Here is a 21,561-nt window from a genome sequence, read left to right on the forward strand (position 1 = left end):
TGGAGAGAGAGAGCACCTTGGTCCCTGCATCCATCATGAGATAGAACACATTGGACCCTGCATCTAAGGGGACAGCAAACCTCCTGGACCCTGTATCCATTGAGAGAGAGAACACACTAGACCCTACATCCATCGTGAGACAGAACAGCCTGGACCCTGCATCCGTCACGTGACAGAACACCATGGACCCTGCATCCATGGAGAGAGAGAGAGCACCCTGGACCCTGCATCCATCATGAGATAGAACACATTGGACCCTGCATCCATGGTGACAGCAAACCTCCTGGACCCTGTATCCATTGAGAGACAGAACACACTAGACCCTACATCCATCATTAGACAGAACACCCTGGACCATACATCCATCATGAGAGAGAATACCCTGGACCCTGCATCCATCGTGTGACAGAACACTCTGGACCCTGCATCCATCCTGGATAGGGCACCCCGACCCTGCATCCATCATTAGAGAGAACAGCCTGGACCCTGCATCCGTCGTGTGACAGAACACCATGGACCCTGCATCCATGGAGAAAGAGAGAGCACCCTGGACCCTGCATCCATCATGAGATAGAACACATTGGACCCTGCATCCATGGTGACAGCAAACCTCCTGGACCCTGTATCCATGGAGAGACAGAACACACTAGACCCTGCATCCATCGTTAGACAGAACACCCTGGACCCTGCATCAATCATGAGAGAGAACACCCTGGACCATACATCCATCATGAGAGAGAATACTCTGGACCCTTCATCCATCGTGTGACAGAACACTCTGGACCCTGCATCCATCCTGAGAGGGCACCCCTGACCATGCATCCATCATTAGAGAGAACAGCCTGGACCCTGCATCCGTCGTGTGACAGAACACCATGGAACCTGCATCCATGGAGAGAGACAGAACCCTGGACCCTGCAACCATCATGAGATAGAACACATTGGACCCTGCATCCATGGTGACAGCAAACCTCCTGGACCCTGTATCCATTGAGAGACAGAAAACACTAGACCCAACATCCATCGTGAGACAGAACACCCTGGACCCTGCATCTATCATGAGAGAGAACACCCTGGACCCTGCATCTATCATGAGAGAGAACACCCTGGACCCTGCATCCATCTTGAGAGAGAACACCCTCGACCCTGCATCTATCATGAGAGAGAACACCCTGGACCCTGCATCCATCTTGAGACAGAACACCCTGGACCCTGCATCTATCATGAGAGAGAACACCCTGGACCCTGCATCTATCATGAGAGAGAACACCCTGGACCCTGCATCCATCTTGAGAGAGAACACCCTCGACCCTGCATCTATCATGAGAGAGAACACCCTGGACCCTGCATCCATCTTGAGACAGAACACCCTGGACCCTGCATCTATCATGAGAGAGAACACCCTGGACCCTGCATCCATCTTGAGAGAGAACACCCTGGACCCTGCATCTATCATGAGAGAGAACACCCAGGACCCTGCATCTATCATGAGAGAGAACACCCTGGACCCTGCATCTATCATGAGAGAGAACACCCTGGACCCTGGTTACCACATCCACTAAGTCCTATTTATCGGACTATTTTCAATCAGTTTGCTTCCCGCAATTGTCGAGTTCCCGGCTGAAAAGCTTTTTTTCACTATCTCCATTCGGGAGGTACGTGACGCTCTTGTAGATATGATGGATTTAAAGTTGAATTTTACAAAACTTTTGCTAAGGATGTTGTACCTTTTTTGACTGGTTTGTTCAACTCAATTTAAGAGGGGAGTGAGTTAGCTGGTTCATCGAAGGAAGCTACCAGAGCTATTTTTTTTTAAATGCAAAATCCCCAGGGACGTAAGTTCATACCGGCCCATTAGTTTACTCAAGGTGGCCTATAAGCCATTAATGAAAATGTGGGCTATACTCCTTTTGCTCAAGTTTTGATCCATAAGGAACAGATGGGTTTTGTGGCTGGTTGGCTGATTGCAGCAAACACATGTTTTTAGCGCAAGCACTGGATTATTTTTCAGCTAATCACACCCTGAGGATGATTGGTTAAGGTTATCACTTTTAGGCCACACGACCTTGAGAGTGGCTGTTTTTAAAAGGATGTTGTTTCTTTCGCGATGGATGGCCGGTGGGTGGCCTTCATGGAATGTTTCCCTCGGTAGAAATCCGAGGCGTGGCTTCACATTTTCTGTTTGTGATTGAAACTGAGGTGTTTCTGGCACCATCTTTCCTCTGTTCTGAGCCAGGCTCCTGGAGCTCGTGTAGAACGGGAACCATCACTCATTCTTTTTGGTTTTGCTAGACTGGCTCAGGGTGTATTGAACAAATCAGCACAAATGTTTTTGTCAATTGCACTTTCTATAACTTGTTCACTGATTTTACAATTCTGGCATACAGAAAGGGTCCCATCATAGGAAGACTGGCTCGTAAAAATGTCTAGAACTAGGGGAGGAAGCCTATGCCCAAAGGGTGGGGAGCCTAAAGAAATTCCTGGCCTCATGGCAAATTTTATTTAATTCAACATGGGGTGGGCTTGTCCCACTAATAATATGCAGGGAAGCAGCACATTAGCTATATCTACGTTTGGGATGTTGGTGTTATTCTATGCTTCCACTCTTGTTTTTATTTTATCCTAAGTTCATCTTATTAGTTCGGCGCAAGGTATTGACAGTCCCTGTATCGGAGTAAATTACTCTGGTATGTAGCATCAACCAGGAGACTTGTTTTTTTCAAGGTAGGGGACGTTTATAGGCGTTTTTAGCATGTTTGCACTTTACATTTTGCACTTCAGCAGAGGTGCACTTTTATCACATGTTCACTTTATTTGATCTCTGAGGCTCTTTAGGTACCGTACATTACGTAATTGATGTGAGGTCTATATTTTCTGTCTGGCAATCTAAGTGGGTATCTTTTCGACTTCATTACTGCATTAGTAGCAATACAATACAGGGTAGAAGTTGCTTCAGTGTTTAATGTAGTGTACTTTATTTCATAATGGTGGTATTGATGGTCCCTGTACCGAAGTATGTAACTCCGGTTTGTAGTATCAACCAGGAGACCTATTTTTAGGGTCGAGCCTGCATCGCATGCGCTTGTGCATGCGTTTCGCTTGCGAGACGCTTTAGGAGTTAGAAAAGGGCTCGGAGCCCTGTCCATGTCACGTCAGTGTCTTCCATTGGTTCGTGGGATTGCCTGTTAAAATCGGCTTGCTTTCATTAGTGGAAGGCATGCATACGCCATGCCTTTTCCGGTGGCTAGCCCTCCTTGAGCGCAGCGACCAAGTACTGAAAACATGCGAGGCTGCTGTTTCCCGTCCGGTTTGTGGACTACTTTTTATCTTTTGTTCGCAGCGCGGTCTCGCTTGCCAGAAGTCGAGCGCTTTGCATAACATCGACCCTGTTACATAGTTAATTGCACTTTTGCCGGTTACACAGATAATTGCACTTTTGCAGATAGGTTTCATTACGAGTGAACTGTAGCAGCGCGATCGCGATGTTTTTTTTCCATTCTTACAACTGCTAATAGCTCTAACTTGGAGAAATGCGACACCCCTTGCATTGCAAATGCTTGTTTAGATAGTGGACGCTTATAGAAGGTTTTTGCCTTGTTGATAGGGGTTTCTAGCATGTCTGCACTTTAGATCCCGCACTTTAGCATATGTTCACTTTTTTTTGCACACATGCACTTTATGACAGGATCACTTTGTCTGATCTCTGTGGCACTTAGGTACTGTACATTATGAAACTGATGTGAAGTGTATATTGTGTTGGTGTTATTTTGATTGTGCACCTTGTTGATCACATCAGTGTAACAGTGTGGATAGAAGACAGGGAAGAAGCTGCTTTAGTGTGTAGGGTATTGGATCTTGTTCTGCATTGTATAACGTATGTAATTTCTGCTCAATAAAGTACAAATGAAAAAAGACCCTGTCTCCATCGTGAGAGAGAACACCCTGGACCCTGCATCCATGGTGAGATCGAACTCCCTGGACCTGTATCCATAGTAAAAGAGAACACCCTGGACTCTGTATCCATAATGAGACAGAACACCCTGGACCCCGCACCCACCGTGAGAGCGAACATACTGGACCCTGCATCCATCATGAGACAGAACACCCTGGGCCCTGCATCCGTCGTGAGACAGAACACCCTGGACCCTACATCCATTGTGAGAGAGAACACCCTGGACCCGGCATCCATCGTGAGGGAGAACACCCTGGACCCTGCATCCAATGTGAGGGAGAACACCCTGGAGCCTGTATCCATCTTGAGACAAAAGACCTGGACCATGCATCCATCGTGAGAGAGGATACCCTGGACTCTGCATCCATCACAAGACATATACCCTGGACTCTGCATCCATCGTGAGACAGAACACCCTGGGCCCTGCATCCATCGTGAGACAGAAAACCCTGGACCCTGCATCCACCGTGAGACAGAACACCCTGGACCCTGCATCCATCATGAGACAGAACACCCTGGACCCTGCATCCATCGTGAGGGAGAACACCCTGGAGCCTGCATCTATCATGAGGGAGAACACCCTGGATCCTCTATCCATCGTGAAAGAGTACATCCTGGACCCTGCATCCATCGTGAGACAGAACACCCTGGACCATGCATCCATCGTGAGACAAAACACACTAGACCCTACATCCATCGTGAGACAGAACACCCTGGACCCTGCATCCATCGTGAGAGAGAACACCCTGGACCCTGCATCCATCTTGAGGGAGAACACCGTGGACCCTGCATCCATCGTGAGAGAGAACACCCTGGACCCTGCATCCATCTTGGAAGATAACACCCTGGATCCTCTATCCATCGTGAGAGAGTACACCCTGGACCCTGCATCCATCGTGAGACAAAACACACTAGATCCTACATCCACCGTGAGACAGAACACCCTGGACCCTGCATCCATCGTGAGAGCGAAGACCCTGGACCAGTGGCGTCATGAACCCCCGCTGCTGCTGGGCCCCACTTGGCCCTGTGTCAACTTCTGAACAGAGCAGTGAATTGTACAGCGTTTGTCACAGACTAGCTGTGAAGTGCAGCAGTAACAGTGTTGGACGGGTGCCCCAAAACAGCTGAAACGTTGGGGGGAGGTGGGGAGGTGAAGGTTAATCTATAAGGGCAGAGCAGCGGGCAGAGAACCACACAGTGGGGCAGGAGCTCACTGCTACCTGTCCACCACCTCACACCACAGCCGAGAGCTGTCTCAGTGTGTAGTCGGACTTCTTTGGCTTGTGGCCGAATAGAAATAATCAGTAAAACAGCTTTATTCATCGGAATAACGGAGCAGTCCAGATGTTTTTAATCCACATCCAGTTGTTAAGTCTTAAAATAACTCGGGCTACGAAATTCGAAACATGTGAATTGAGGGGGGGGGGAGAGGTGATGAAGATTTGAAAGGTATCGTTGGAGAGGAAGAGGAAATGCTGTTTTCACTTGGCAGTCCAACAATCTAGTGCCTCGTGCCCCAGGTTGTACACTCATGCAGAGCTCAGCCAGAGGCCCTCACAACCAGGTCACCCAGTGACAGTGTAAAGCAGGCCCCGGAAGGCTCCGCCAAAGCACCTCGGTTCTCCCCTGGGTGGCACAGGATGGCCCGGGCACGGCTCTTCAGAGAGCCCCCCCACCCTGCCAGGCCCGAGCTGAGGCTTCTGGGGTGCAGCACAGCTCTGTTGCTGCGTCTCCGCCAGGACCTAAGTACCCCAACTTGCTGCATCAGGGGAATCCCTCTTACTCGGCAGCAGCAGTTCAGTGCTGACCTGGGTACTCTCAGGTACTTCAGTACTGGTATGTAGGGCCGGCGTTAGGGCCGCGGGGCAGGCGCTGCGGGACCTGCCGCTGACTGAGGTAGGGGGCGCTGTGTTTAAAAATAACTTATGGGTTAATAAAAAACGTGAGGTTCCTTGTGTTTCAGGCTGCAGTACAAATGTCCAGATAACTTTGGTGATTAATCTTACTGCTGGTTTCTAGTGGCAGTTTTGACTCATCCTAAAGTAGTTCCAAGGGGTCATGTGCCTGTTGCAAAGAACGTGTACTATGCAGATCACAAAAATGAGGGCCTCGTTTACAAGCCCCTCGCGCTAGCAGTGCACTACACTGTTCCGTATCTGCAAACTGGCAGGTTGTGCCCAATGCGTCCATTTGTAAAGCCCTGCATCGCATTGTACCTGCGCCACGTATAATGTATGTATGGTACGTGCATTCGCATCTGACCTTATTTGTCTTTTATTTATTTTTATTTATAAGGGGACGCATTAGTGGTTTGATGGACCTTTGGGCTCAGTTAAGAGTGATCTATCAGGATCACAATACCTGCACATAACCCGCATAGCAATACTACAAACTATTCAATAAAACATTTGTCAAATTCAAGTCAGTAACCTTCAGCACCATGGCCCATGTGACTATGAATAAACACAACTTTTGTGAAAGTTAAAATGTTTATTTACCTAGATTAACAATGCTAAGGTCATGTAAAGAAATCTAAAAAAAAAAAAAATGATAAACATAGATGAATAACACAGGCTGACCGAAAGGACGGAAAAACCTCAACTTAACTAATGCATCTAATACTAATCATTCAAGAATAATCAAACAGACTGATATCAGCAGTAACTGAATTAAAGATACAGCATACATTTAGACATTCACAGATGAACAAAATCAATCCTTTGTTAACAACATTTGTGGGAAAAGGACTTTCTAATTAACCTCTAATTCGAATGGCATGATTGGGCTTTCATGCAAAAGAAAGCACAGACAAAGTTAATTTGGAAAACATCTAGCTATGGCTCTAAGCAAAAATATAGCGGTTGGTACCTAGAAAAGAAGGAACAAAAATCTATAGCAAGTACATTTCAGTTTCAGATTTACCTCTCCTTTATGGGATCAGTAAGCACAGACTTCTTGGTCAGCTGGACACCCGTCTCATAGCATTCGCAGTTGGGGACAGTGAAAGGGACTGGCTCAGCAACGGTGGGCTCTAAGGGCCACAGGTATAAACATTTTTTGCATTCGCAAATGGTGCGAATGGCAAAAATCGTCTGTTTGCGAATGCAAAAATGGCAAATACGATGTATGAAAGACATTCGCAGTACGAAAATAAGGAATCGCTAAAATAGCGATTCCTTGTGACTGCGACATGATTTTGTGTGTTGTAATCTGTGTGTCGCAAATAGTGACATGATTTCGTGAATAGCTATCAGCGTTACGCAAATTGCGACCTAGATGTGCGAATCGCAGATAGCGATTCGCAAAATCATGATGCTATTTGCTATACACTGGTTGCGACACGCAAATTCCATTTCGCAATGCGATGCATCAAAAATTCGCAAGTACCGAACATTCGCAGAATGGCTTTTTGAATATGCAATTTACCACAAATTGAAATCAGGTGGTAACCAGGTGCAAACTATAAAAAGAACCCCAGAATGACTCAGCCTCTTTTCAATGGCTACACTCTACGTGATGGCGAGGAGGATGAGGATCTTGGCAGGTTTGAGGAGAGGGAGGAGGAGGCAGGAGCGCATTTTCAGATTGCGCATAACCCTTTTTGACCAGACAGAGGAGGAGATATATGAGAAGCACAGGTTAAGCTCAGCCATGATACTTGACCTGATAGCTTATCTACAACCCATGCTGCAGCGCACAACACACAGGGCTAATAGTATACCCACCCATGTACAGGTATTATGCTCCCTGCACCTATTAGCCTCCAGAAGCTACCAAGGGGTTATAGCAGCAGCTGGAGGGGTCTCACAGAGTGCTCTCTCACGATTCTTCAAAGCATTTCCAAATGCCATGCTGAGCAAAATTCAACAGCACATAAGATTCCCCAACACCCCACAGGAATTACTACAGACAAAATTCGATTTCTACCAGATTGCTCAGTTCCCACATGTACTGGGTGCCATTGATGGGACACATGTAGCAATCTGTCCACCATCGGCCACCGAGTATGTTTATCAGAACCGTAAGAACCATCATACAATGAACATACAAGTGATTAGCAATGCCTCTAACATCATCACCGATCTTGTGGCCAGATACCCAGGTAGCACACATGACTCGTACATCTTTTGCAACAGCGTGATTCACACAAGACTGCTAGCTGGGGAGTTTGGCAAAGGATATCTACTGGGTAAATTGATAGTTTAAAATGTTGCATTAATGTAAATGTGACATCAGATATCACAAGTACTCATTTTACTGTCTTTTCATTGCAGGAGACAGTCCCTACGCAGTGCGGACCTCTATACTGATGCCCTACCTGAGCCCTGCAATGCAGCCGAGAGGAGGTACAATGCTGCACACAGGGCAACCCGCAGTGTGGTGGACAGGGCCTTCGGACTGCTGACGAGCCCCTTCAGGTGCATCCATAGGAGTGGAGGTGCACTACAGTACAGCCCAGAGACGACCTGCAAAATTGTGGCTACATGTGCCATCTTGCACAACATTGCAAGGGGCATACCAGTGGAACTCACGGAGCCGGACTCAGATGAGGATGATGAACCCTTACCACCCCTTCTACAAGCAGACAGGACCAGTGCAGCAGAGGGCAGGCTAAGACGTGCGGACATCACGCACAACCATTTCTGATATAAGTAATGACAACACCACTCCAATTTTATGTATTTCTGTAGTGAGCACCTTTCTTACCTTGACTTCAGGTAACATATGTGTCAATAGGACATAGCTATGCACTATAGGAAAACATGTGTGAGTAACAGTGTCACACTATGAGCATCATAGTATAACTGTATTGCTGCATGTTAAGCTAGTCCCCTGTAGCCCTCAACATTACTTCCTATGTCCACGCACTCCACTTGAGTGTTCAGTGGCCTCAGTGGCACCTCTTGTAGCGGGTTCAAACACAGTACTGTGTCTGGTACTGCAATGCCTTGGATCCATCGCAGGAGCTGTAAGACTTCTGAGGCTAGAGAGCTCCTCACTATCCCCACCACCAAGTTCGCTATTTGTAGCACTGCATGCTGTCTGCAGTGCATCCAGAACATTGGTTATCTGCAGCAATCCCTGTGCAACGCCCGACTGTAATGTGCCATCTCCACCTGTGTGCCCACAGCACGTCGTGATATCAAGGCAGTTGAGCTGACGAGCCGATTGACCGATCTGCAGAACCCATCAAACCTTCCCATGAATTGGTGATGGCGCCTACGGTGGCTGACACGCTCCTGCTGAATCTCGGTGCAGAGGTCCCTAGTGGCGTTTGTCAACTTCTTTGTGTTTTCTGCTGCTGTTTGCTGTCCCTCGTTCAGAGACTTCAACTGCTTGTGCATGGGTCCCATGTTTTGATTGAGTGCATACAACTGCTTGTGCATAGATCCCATGTACAATTGAGTGCATACAACTGCTTGTGCAGTACTCCCATATTGTCATTGTGAGACACCAACTGCCTGTGCGTTGACCTCATGTGTTTGCATTGCAGGCGCTGCACTTTCAGCATGGAAGCTTCAAGGCCGCCAAAGATTGATGGGCCATCTCTTTCATCTGTGCACTGTCTGCCTGCATTGTGGCGCCTCCTGAGGGGAGTTGACTGATGCTGGGGAGAGATAAGACCCTGGACCAGTGGCGTCATGAACCCCCGCTGCTGCTGGGCCCCATTTGGCCCTGTGTCAACTTCTGAACAGAGCAGTGAATTGTACAGCGTTTGTCACAGACTAGCTGTGAGGTGCAGCAGTAACAGTGTTGGAAGCGTGCCCCCAAACAGCTGAAACCTTAGAGGGGGCCCAGGTGAGTTTCTAAGGGCAGAGCAGCGGTCAGAGAACCACACGGTGGGGCAGGAGCTCACTGCTACCTGTCCACAACCTCACACCACAGCCGAGAGCTGCCACTGCCTCCAGGCATTCTCACTGTGTATTCAGACATCTTTGGCTTGTGCCTGAATAGAAATAATCAGTAAAACAGCTTTATTCATCAGAATAACGGAGCCGTCCAGATGTTTTTTATCCCCATCCAGTTGTTAAGTCTTAAAACAACTCGGGCTATGAAATTTGAAACGTGACCAGGGGAGGGGAGGGGTGGTGTGGAGACTTGAAAGGTATCATTGAAGAGGAAGAGGAAATGCTGTTTTCACTTGGCAGTCCAACAATCTGGTGCCACGTGCGCTAGGTCATACACTTATGCAGAGCTCAGCCAAAGGCCCTCACAAGCCAGATCACCCAGTGACAGTGTAAAGCAGGCCCCAGTGAAAAGCTCTGCCAAAGCACCTCAGTTCTCCCCTAGTTATACATGATTGCCACTCCACCAACTGCTGCGTGGCTGAATTTGTTCTCATGCGTGGCTCGCCAATGTTAAATTGGGGAGTGTGAGCAAGAATTTACATCCCGTAGTGCAACTTTTCAGCGCTAGAACACTTCGCAGCGAGATTTCTCAACAGGGGCGGCCGCGGCAGGTTGCAACCACTTGCTTAGATAAAACTGCCGCTCGAATAGAAAATCTGCTAGAATGGCAGAAAGCAGCAGTACCATCCGGCACGACGCATGATGATGTACGCACTGATTTTACAGCGCAGAAAAGCTTCCAGCACTAAAAGCAGCACAAGCAGCGCGACATGCCCAATTCAGCCTGCTTGAGGGACTCCGTGGAATCTCGTGGATTTCCTATGTAACTCCACGGAATTCCACAAAGTTGATATTTAAACACTTGGCCCCATATAACTCCAACAAATCATAGAACCCCCAGTGAAACCTCAAAGAGCTCTGCAAATTCACATTAAAAAGAAACTGTAGAATGTCTGCCTTTCTAGGGCTGAGGATTCTCTACACCTGCCCAGCGAACCTCAATTTCACTGGCACAAACATCTCCTGTGGCAACAATGAGGCCACACATGGCTTCACCTAGGCACCTCAGTCCTCAATATGATAATCAAAGGGACTTTAATACTCATATCCATCAAAGTGTTGCCAGATTTCCAAAACTGAGTCCTTGCAGATACCCACCCCAGTCAGTGCTTTCTAATTCTGATCTGCGGAACCGTATGCCAATCAAGCCCTGTTAAATCTTCCACAATAGACCCTCTTGTGTGTTTTACACCAGCCCAGAGAACTCCCTGATGGGTGTACCATTAAGCTGGTTAATAATCCTAGCATCTAATATTCAAGCACACTCAATCATTTCACCTACTGTTGTGCATAATGGGATCAATATCATATTAACCATAATATAACACACAGACAAATGAAATATCTCTTTAATTACAGCATTAGGTCACACTCATCATTCCTAGAGCAGAGGTAAAGCCTATGGCTGAATTGCAGACTGTGGCCATAAACCTGTTCTGAAATCCCAGCTAACACACCAGGCAAAATTGAGTATGTGGCCAAACGTCTTTATGTCATTGTAAATCAGTGCTTTTAATTTTAATAAAATCTATGAACACCTGTAAGGAAATCAAAATAATTAGCCATATACCATCTTCATTCATATATAGTTTAATAGAGTGGTATGCACCTCACACATGAATCTCTGCAACAAGTGCATTAACTCACTAAGTTATCTTATTGGAACACAAACATGATGCAAGCAGAATACACATTAATGATCTGTAGAAGGCCCATCAACTGTCTGAGCTAGTTTATCATGATTTAAACCATTGACAAGATGATACACAGATCTCTGCAGCAAGGGCATTAATCCATTCACCTATCTTGCCAGTATCAAACCCTGAGGTTTGCTAGATTCACAGATATGTGCATCAGGGTATCTTAAAATGCTCTTGGTTTGTGACCAGTATATATCAGTTTTACTATCACAGTTTTTAGATAATTTCTTTGGTGGCTAATTCCAAAAGGAGCATAGGCCTAGTGCCCCTTTGAAAATGCTTGGAAAGATGTAGCTTTTGGGCTAAATTCTTTGAAGATTATATTGTTAAATGCACTGTGGCCCAATTCAATACATTCCCGGGGTGGTGTGTGGTGGGGGAGAATCCCTACTCCTAGAACCCACACAGCAAGGTTCAAACTCACTCGCTCACAGCTATTCGGGAAGTGATTCAAAGTATGTGTGGGGGTATTTTTTCTGGCAACTCCCCTGCCCTCGACCCTGCATCAACAATCTAGTGCCTGCATCTATCGTGAGAAAGAACATCTTGTACCTTCTATCCATCCTGGACCCTGCATCCATGGTGAGAGAGGGCGCCCTGGTCCCGTATCCTTCATGCGAGAGAACACCCTGAGACCCGCACCCATTTTGGGAGAGGGCATCCTGATCCCGCATCACCCAGGAGAGAGAACACCTTGGTGCCCGCATCCTTTCTGGGTGATGACACTCTGTAGGCCCCATCCATGTGGAATAACACTCACTGGGGCTTGCATTCATCGTGCAAGGGAACAATATGAACCCCGCATCTATCCTGAGATATAATTCTCTGGATCCTGCAACCATCCAGGAGGCATCACCCTGGGCTCCGGAACCATCCTTGGGAGAAAATCAGTCCCCGGGGGGTATCCAGGCTCTGAGGGTTGATGCTGGTGCTGGTCGCCTCTCATCGAAAAGCCAGGTTTTTAGTTCCCTCCTGAACTCGAGAAGGGTGTAAGTGGTGCACAGTTGGAGGGGCAGGTTGCTTCAGGCTTTGGCGGTGAGGTAGGAGGAGTGACCTCTGCAGCGGCAAACACGTGGGACATATGCGAGGTAGGTTGAACGGAGTTCTTTGGTGGGCCGGTGGAAGGAGAGCCAATGTAGTAGAGGGCTTTGCATGCGAGGGTGCTTGCTTCCATGCTTTGGGATGGTGGCAGTCGTGATGGAGGCATTGAGGATGGGTGCGAGGATGCTGCTGATCTCCCTCTGACCCCGGTTGAAGATGTAATGGTGGCATGGGTCATTGGGTGAACCGTAGAGGGTCAAACTCATGAAGTATATTGTTTCCTGAATCAATAGCGGCTTCCAGGTCGAGATCAGGTGGCTGGGGATGTTGTCTGATGCGGTCAGAAGGTGGTCGATGCTGGTGGGTTGGGGGTGGAAGTTGTTGCAGATGGCTGTGAGTTTGTCATCGAAGTAGTCTCCTAGTTTGTTGCATAGGGGCTGGGAGGGTTGGATTGTGTTTTTGGTGGCTGCTGGGCAGGAGAACTCTGATGATTTTGAAGAGTTCCTTAGAGTGGTTGGTGCTTTTCTAGATGTGACTGAGTAGGGTTTCCTTATTTGCTTCTCTGAAGTGGAGATTATGGGGGTCATTCTAATCTTGGCGGGCGGCGGGAGCTGCCAGAAGACCGTACCGCGGTCAAAAGACCGCAGCGGTCATTCTGAGTTTCCCGCTGGGCGGGCGGGCGACCGCCAGAAGGTCGCCCGCCCGCCCAGCGGGAAACCCCCTTCCACGAGGATGCCGGCTCCGAATGGAGCCGGCGGAGTGGAAAGAGTGCGACGGGTGCAGTTGCACCCGTCGCGATTTTCAGTGTCTGCTATGCAGACACTGAAAATCTTTGTGGGGCCCTGTTAGGGGGCCCCTGCAGTGCCCATGCCATTGGCATGGGCACTGCAGGGGCCCCCAGGGGCCCCACGACACCCGTTCCCGCCAGCCAGGTTCTGGCGGTCAAAACCACCAGAACCAGGCTGGCGGGAAGGGGGTCGGAATCCCCCTGGCAGCGCTGCCTGCAGCGCTGTCATGGAGGATTCTTCAGGCCAGGGGAAAACCGGCGGGAAACCGCCGGTTTCCCTTTTCTGACCGCGGCTTTACCGGCGCGGTCAGAATTGGCCTGGATGCACCGCCAGCCTGTTGGCGGTGCATCCGCGGTCCCCGGCCCTGGCGGTCTATGACCGCCAGGGTCGGAATGACCCCCTATGTTTGTTGAATACTTATTCGAAGGTGTTGTGGTCTTCTAGGTCTCTGCTTGTGTGCCATTGTCCTTCTAGCCATTTTAATTCTCTCTTGAGTGTGCGGAGCTCCGTAGAGAACCAGCTGGAGGGCTTGCTGGATCTTCTGGTGTTGGAGTTCCTTGTGGGGGCAACCTCGTTGGTGCAGTTAAGGATCCACTCGGATAAATTGTGGTTGTCTTGCTCAAGACTGCTGGAGGGGTTGGGTTTGCTAGGGTTGAGGGCGGTGGTCCATTGAGTCTCTGTGATTTTTCCTCACTGCAGTGAGAGGGGGTGTGGTGGAAGGCTCTGGTCTGCTTGTTATGGTGAACGATGTGGTGGTCGTTCCATGTTAGCTCCAATGTGTGGGAAAATGTTATCCTGTCGCTGGCTTTAAAAATGGGATCCAGGGTGTGTCCCACATTGTGTGTGAGGCTGGTAACTACTTGTTTGAGTCTGATGTTGATTAAGTTGTCCAGAACACTCCTGGTCCTCTGACCATTGTGCGAGAAAACACCCTGGGGCTCGCATCCATCTTGTGGTTGAAGACAATGGTCCCTGCATCCATCTTGTGGTTGAACAACCTATTCCCTGCATCCATCTTGTGGTTGAACACCCTGGACCCTGCATCCATCTTGTGAATGAACAACCTGGACCCTGTATCCATTGTGTGGGTGAACACCCTGAACCCTGAGTCCATCGTGAGAGAGAACAGCCTGAGACTTGCACCCATCGTGGGAGAGGATAATCTCTACAGCCCCCATCCACCATGTTGACACCCACACCCATTATGGGAGAGGACTGGACAACCCAGACCCTGCATCCTCTGGACCCTGGGAGAGGATAGCTCTTCCACCCGTTTGCAAAGACCAAAGTGATCTCTGTGTGCTGGTAGGAGTGGGGTTAACTTGTAGAGAGGGTGGTAGGTCAGCACTCATCAGGTTATAAGAGATGGGGTAAATGGGGGTACCTGACTAAAGATTACCAACTACCTCCCAAATAAAAGAGCATCTACAGCAACAATAAACAACAAAAGTAAACACTGGTAAAGCTAGCAGGTCTGGCCTTTGCAAGCTGGTACAATTGTCATTTAAAAAAAGAATGTTTTTATCTCAAGCATATGCCCCAAAATAGGATGCTACCCCCACAGCTTGGGCGCCATTTGTTTGCGATACAATTTAAAACATTTAAAAATCATTCACTGATATGTCTGTTTTACTAATTTGTTTTTAATAAAAAGCCTTTCGTTGTGTCATGCATTTTGTTATTAATTGTGAAGGAGAAGGAAATAATTCACCACCTAACCAAGCACTCATTTCACACACAGCTGCATTTTTACAATGTTACTTTCTAAATTCAACTTTAAAAAAAAAGGAGGCAGGAAGTGAATCACCATTTATTTGGGTGCCAGACGTCCAGGCAAAAAAAGCTGTTATGCTGAAGAAAAAAGAACTCCTTTTATTAGAAGCGAACATTGTGCACAAGGGTTGTGCAGCCCCGCCAAAGTGAAGTGAGCCAATTAGTAAAGTGGGTTGACCCACTGGCCCCACTCTGTAGGCTGTGGTGGGTGGAAGCAAAATTTGAATGACAAGTAAGCAGACAAATGGATGAAGTCCACTCACCAAAAGCCCAGCTATGTATGTATCGCATTTCTGTGTGGTTTTGTTTGAGAAGCATTTTGTTGGCAAGATAGCTAAAGCTGTCTCAAAGTCCAGACCTAAAAAAGGAAGTGTTAGACGAGAGGGTGAGGAGGGATTTAGACTGTTGCCAGAAAAATGAGATAGCATTTAGTCTGAAACAAATTCGTAAGAAATTTCTAAACATAGCCTCCCCCCTGCAAGTTCTCCCTCCCCCCCACTCGAGCTCATTATCAGGTGCGGCTGCACTGGTCGCACTACCGCAAAGCCCTGGGCTCCCATTAATAAGTTTACTTAGGACAAGCCTTCTTTTGTTGTTGTGCAATTGTCACATACCTGTTGTGTTTTGCCTCCCCTTCAGTTTTCTTGAAAATTTCCTATTTTGGCTAAGTTTGAGTGGTTTCTTATCTCAAGTGGTACCCCCAAAGTTGGTGTAAACAAGGGCTGCATCACAAGTGGTTGCATATATCAGCTTTGAACATCTTCTACGCTCACTCGTGATTTGAGCTGCTTGATACCGACTAAGTTAAAATCGTATATGCACAACTGCATCTTTTATCTCACCTTTACACTACAGACCTGCTTAGGTGCAGCTACAGCCTTACTCCTACCATGCGTGCATGTCGCAAAAACGCTTATGACTAGGGGCAGCTCCTCCACAATGGCGGAGGAGCGTCACCTCACTGGCTAAGAGCCAGCAGCAGAAATATAAAACTATATTTGAATATCATTTTATTTTTCTGCTTCTGGCTTAGCCAGCAGGGAGGGGCGGGGCTATGCCTCGGGAGGTGGGGGGGTGAGGATTTGTGTGCACCAAGACGGCCATCCAAACACACATGCCCACTTAGGTTTCACACAATCGGACTGGAGAAACGGCGCAGGCCCCAGGGTTGTGTCTGAGCAGCAGTCACTGCCACTCAGACCAACCCTGACACTGTTTACATGCTATGTTAAGCATGAAAGCAGCGCAGGATTGCTGGGGAGCCTCCTCTAGTGTCCCAGCAAATGCTGGGACAACAGAACAGGAAAGGAGGACGAGCAAGGCGGCAGAAGAGGACAGCGGCGACGACAAACTGTAACATTTTTAATTTAAATATAATTTACCCCCCGTCCCCCGCTGCCCAGCCGCCACTCCTTCTGACATAAGCCACACTGCACTTGCACACTTTCTATCTAGACACTATCATCTAATGGTCAAGCATCCCTTCTCTCCCTCTTTTGCATTTTAAATTCATGCAAGGTCAGAGCTTCAAAATGCACCAGGAGCACAGCTCTGGTCCTCATGCACCTCAAAAAACACTATCAATTGAGGACACATGACTAATACTCCCATCCTTAGCGCTGCCATAAAGTAGGATGCTGCCTGTCCACAAATGTAGTTTGGCTTATTGCCTGGGGAATAAAGTGCTATGCAAAACAATGCAAGGTTTACATACATTTCCCTGACATGTTCACAAACATCATCCAGGCTGCTTTTGCAGTGCTGACTGTGAGCATCACAATGAGTGCACACGGATGCCTACTCACACTCGCCATTGGTGCACCCATGGTTACAGTTACCATTTGGTGATGCCTAACATCAAGATGGCTGTAAGATGGAGCATGGCTGCTGCATTCAGAAAATCAACATGCATACCTTGCCTCTGATGTCTCCCTTCCCTTTCCTTCTTTATGTTCAGGATCTAAAAACGTTGTCATTCCGCTGTGGAAGCTGGCAAAATGGGGTGGCAGGAGTTTCATGGGAGGCACCTCTAAACCCCGGAACAACCCCTCTCTGTACCTAAAATCACAGACCACCCTGCTCTGGTTTAGGAAGGACTTAAAGACTTGGCTCCTTACTAACCAATATCAGTTCAGTCCTCTTTTCATTTCCGTACACAACACTGTAAGCTCCATGATTCCTCTGCACCAAGATGCCTTTGGGCATTTGCACCCAACATTACCATTAACATTTCTTGGAGGGACACACCAGGTTTTTCCAAGCAGACTCCTCCTTGGTATGTGGTATGCGTTAACCCCTACAGTAGAATCGGAGAGCGGGGTAAGGATTGGTTTACCCAGCATCCTCCACGAGAGGGAAAATATGCCTTAACCTGGCTGGCTGAATGTTTGAACACTTGGAATGCCCTTTAACTGATCCTGTCCAGCTTCAGGAAACTGAGCATATATTCTGCGCTGTCCGTCCAGCAAAGGGAAGGTATCCAAAACCAGAGACACACCTGGACCCTTCAGCGTTATTTACTGAATGCGAAGCTGCCTCCTGTTCTTCTTCCTAAGCCCCAGACCTTGGGTCTGATGCAGATCCTGGCGGAGGGGGTTACTCTCACAAACATGACGGATATCCCGTCCGCCGTAATGCGATCTCATTATAGCCTATGGGGATCTGTCACATTTGTGATGGAGCAACCCATCCACCAAACTCTAAATCAGGCCCTTAGACCTGAAGATCCTGCCAGAGCAAGGATACCCCGATGTGTCTACCCAGTGCTTTAAATGGAAAGATAAACGCACAGGTACTCACAAACAAGAGTGCCTGCCTGCTGCGGAGAAGTGCCGGAACTCTCCCATTAAATGTATTGCAGCAGTGCTGAGAAGTGCAGGTACTTTCCCTTCCAAAATATAGAAGTGCAGGTACTCAGTACCGGAGAGCACCTGCCCATTTAAAGCACTGGATCCACCCCTGGTCCGAGACTGGATTAGGATTCCAATCAATCCTGTGCTATTCCGGGCTCACAGATTGTGTGGAGTCTTGTAAAGATCAAGGTTTAGTGCTTTTAAGTGCCGGGTATTCTCAGTGTTTTGGCACCACCGACTAGGTGAATCACACACTACTTGCAGAGAAACCAGTGTGTGTGAGTAAAAACATCACGAGACGGATCCGCCAATGGATTAGCAAAATCATAGGTTTTGCGACAACAAAATCCTAAATTGTAATGTATAATAAAAGGGGCATTGCAATTCACACGTTTTTGGGAGTGACTGTGTACTTTGCATCTCCTTCTGAAACGTTAGGAAAGGAGGCATGGAATGGGTGTTCCCACAATGGAGTGAAACACTGTTTGTCACAGCAAACCAGTGACTGGATAATTTCGCAAAGAAGGGGTCGGTATGGATTTACAAAGAAAAAGATATCTGTAATGGTCAGTGAAGGACATATGCTCTTTCGCATGGCTCTTCCCTTTTTCCCTGCTAAACACTACTGGTATTTGTACTCTGCACATTCAGAAACCAATAACTGATATCTCAGTTCCTGTGCTTCCTTCATGGTGCAGAGGGTGAGTGTATTCAGTTTCTTAGCTACAGGTGCACAACCTGTGTGTTATTTGCAGCAGAGAAGCTGTAGACAGACTGGTTTCCCAATGCAAGACCTCTCAGGGGTCTGCAGTGGAGCAAGAGGGGGGGATACCCTCCTTTCTAGGAGTCCCAGGAGGACATAAGGGAGAAATGTCCATCAGTGAATCTTCAGAAGGACTGGCAGGGCTGGAATTTATTGGTGCCTAAGATCAGAGGTTATGGGACAGGTTAGGTGAGACCAGGGATGGTATTCAGTGGGAGATTCCCAGTGTCACTGGACCACAGAAGGTCAGCCCTAAACATTTCTAGAGTAGACATTTAAAAAGCTTCAGCTGAGCAGCAAGGGGGGGAGACTGTCAAACAATGTAGGGGTGGGGGATTACATACAACAGGGGTTCCGCCCCCACTGCTGCTATGGGGTATATCTGTTGGTGTTTCAGTGGATTGAACTTGGAGCAGACCTGCTTCTGCTGCCTATGGGTTGCTTCACTGCCCCAGAAAGACAGACACTTTGAAGTGTTTAAGTTTGTGTGGGGCCGGACAGCTACTGAGACCAGGCTGAAACACTGCTGGAAGTCAGGGGAGAGGCAGACAGACCCATGCAGGTTTGCGTGATGCAGGACTTGGGCACAGATCCAGTCTGCTTGTACTGTGGGTAGGGGTGTACCCCATCCCGAACAAGACTTGCGTGCTTTATTTTACAAAAGGTTCTGTATCAGGTGTGATCCACCCAGTTGGCTCAACTAGAAGACCACCAAAAAGCACCCATTCTTCTTTTGAAACAGACCAGTTGTAACTTGTCTAGGATAGCACTGGACTTGGTTGAGATTCGTTCTCAGAACTGAGAAGTGAGTGACTAAGTTACCTTACACTCACTGTGACCTGGTATCTGGAAAGAGGACTCTCCAGGGGATTCTGGAGTAAAAACCACGGACTGAACAGGAAGGAGAGGAGTGGGTATCATCTACTGGCTTAGGCAGACATGGAAAGACCATAGAGATGTCTGCTGTGGACATACAAGCCAGAGGCACCCCGAAAGGAACTCTGTGAAGTGAAGAAGCTATGAACTGTGTCAGCCTGCACCGCCTGACTCTTATCCAGCCCCTCTGGCCTGACTGAAGGCTAAGGGCAACCTGGAGCTGGGAGTCATACTGTGTGACTGGTGGGAGAAGAAGCCTCCAGTGGCCACCTGGGAGTACCGCCAGGATCTTTCATTGACTATTTATGCAGAATGCCAGCAGAACACCGCCAGGCCCTATTATTTGTCATAATACGGCTGGCGGCGGTCTACTGATGTGGTGCTGCTGGTGGTAGCAGTGCCACCTTAACACCATCCGCCAGTATGGCCACAGCCGGATTTCCACCCTTCTTGTGGCAGAAATACAGCTGTGGTCATAATTTGGTGGACAGCTGTTAGCCGCGGTGACGGTCTTTTGTCAGCCGTCGCCGTGGCAATAGGCAGCATTTACCACCAATCTTAAAATGACGGCCTATAACTTTTGAATGACGAAACTAAGTTTTTTCATTTTGGCCTTATTTTACTCATAAAGTGTTTTGATTTTACTAAATTGGTCTGGGAGGTTTACTGAGTGGTTTCTTAGTGCGAGTGTTGTTCTTAGCGCCAAACTAGTGTCATTTATTTTACACTAATGTGGCTTTAAGGAGGCCATTCTCCTTCACCGTATTTACAAAGTGGCGCAATGCTAGCCCCCTACCGCATAGGCACAATATATGCAAGGGGGCGTTCCACCATAGGGAGGCCCATAAAAATGTTGCAGTGAAATTTACAAGATTTCACTGTGCCATTTTTAGCATAATTTTCAACACCTGCTCAGAGCAGGCGTTAAAATGCACACCCATTACTTTCAATAGACCTGCCTTTACTTTGCGGGATTAGCGCCACACTTTACGGTGTTAATTCTGCAAAATACCACAATAGTGTCATAACTTTTTACGCTATTATCCTAACGTGTGCCATTGTGCGCCGCATTGTAAATACAATGCACACATGCTGTCATTAGGGGGGAGCGCAAAAAAAGTGGAGCATCACAGCTGATGCACCACTTTCTTGTAAATTTGACCCTTAATCCTTAAAACACATTGTCTGGAGATGAATTACTTCTTGATCGTGCGCTACTGAGGGGTACACGAGGCTGTCTTAGAGAAACAGTGTTTTGCTAACTAGGCACTAGTTGTGCACAGTGGTGGTAGGATTAACAGTCAGCTCCCACTTTGTGAATGCAGACTCTGTGGATGTTGGGTGAGCACACATCAGTGAAGTGGATGCATGGACATCGCCATGCCATTGCATGCTACCATCTTATATTTGTGTTAGGAGTTTCTGCCCCCTTAAGGGTCCCATATGGGATATGAGGTACAAAAAACCCCACAGAAGTATTTTGTTGCAATTTAGAATTCAGGAATAGATGTCTGCTCCCCCACACCCCAGTACTTTTTCCCTACATTCCCAACCTTTCAGTAGAATTTACAAACCCGCTCTTGCCTCATTCGTATAAATGGAGCAGATTTCTGAGAATCCAACTGAAAGTGAATTTTTTGCTGTTATAGGCAACTCCATCCTTTGTGCACGAAACAATCCTCAGTCACTGACCATTCTCTGTGCAAACAAACTTTGTACATCTGGCCCTTATGTAGAAAACATTATGACCACACTGGGAAGTGTTTTTGATCACTTTTATCACACAGAGTAGTTTGCACTTAATTCCAGAGGCTACTTATTACATTTGTGAAAGATCCCCCATCAAATGCATGCAAACCAATGTGAGACATTAATATTAATGTAATGTAAAGTAGTCTGTCGCT

General features: G+C 47.6%; 1 protein-coding gene across 1 annotated transcript; it reads left to right on the forward strand.

Annotated features, from left to right (window-relative positions):
* Window positions 1-956: 956 nt before the first annotated feature.
* Window positions 957-1,562, forward strand: LOC138265185 (snake venom metalloprotease inhibitor 02A10-like). Its single transcript, XM_069212728.1, has one exon. The coding sequence runs from the start codon at window positions 957-959 to the stop codon at window positions 1,560-1,562; it is 606 nt and encodes a 201-aa protein (XP_069068829.1).
* Window positions 1,563-21,561: the final 19,999 nt, after the last annotated feature.

Source organism: Pleurodeles waltl, chromosome 11, assembly GCF_031143425.1.
Source record: "Pleurodeles waltl isolate 20211129_DDA chromosome 11, aPleWal1.hap1.20221129, whole genome shotgun sequence".
Classification (NCBI taxonomy): domain Eukaryota; kingdom Metazoa; phylum Chordata; class Amphibia; order Caudata; family Salamandridae; genus Pleurodeles; species Pleurodeles waltl.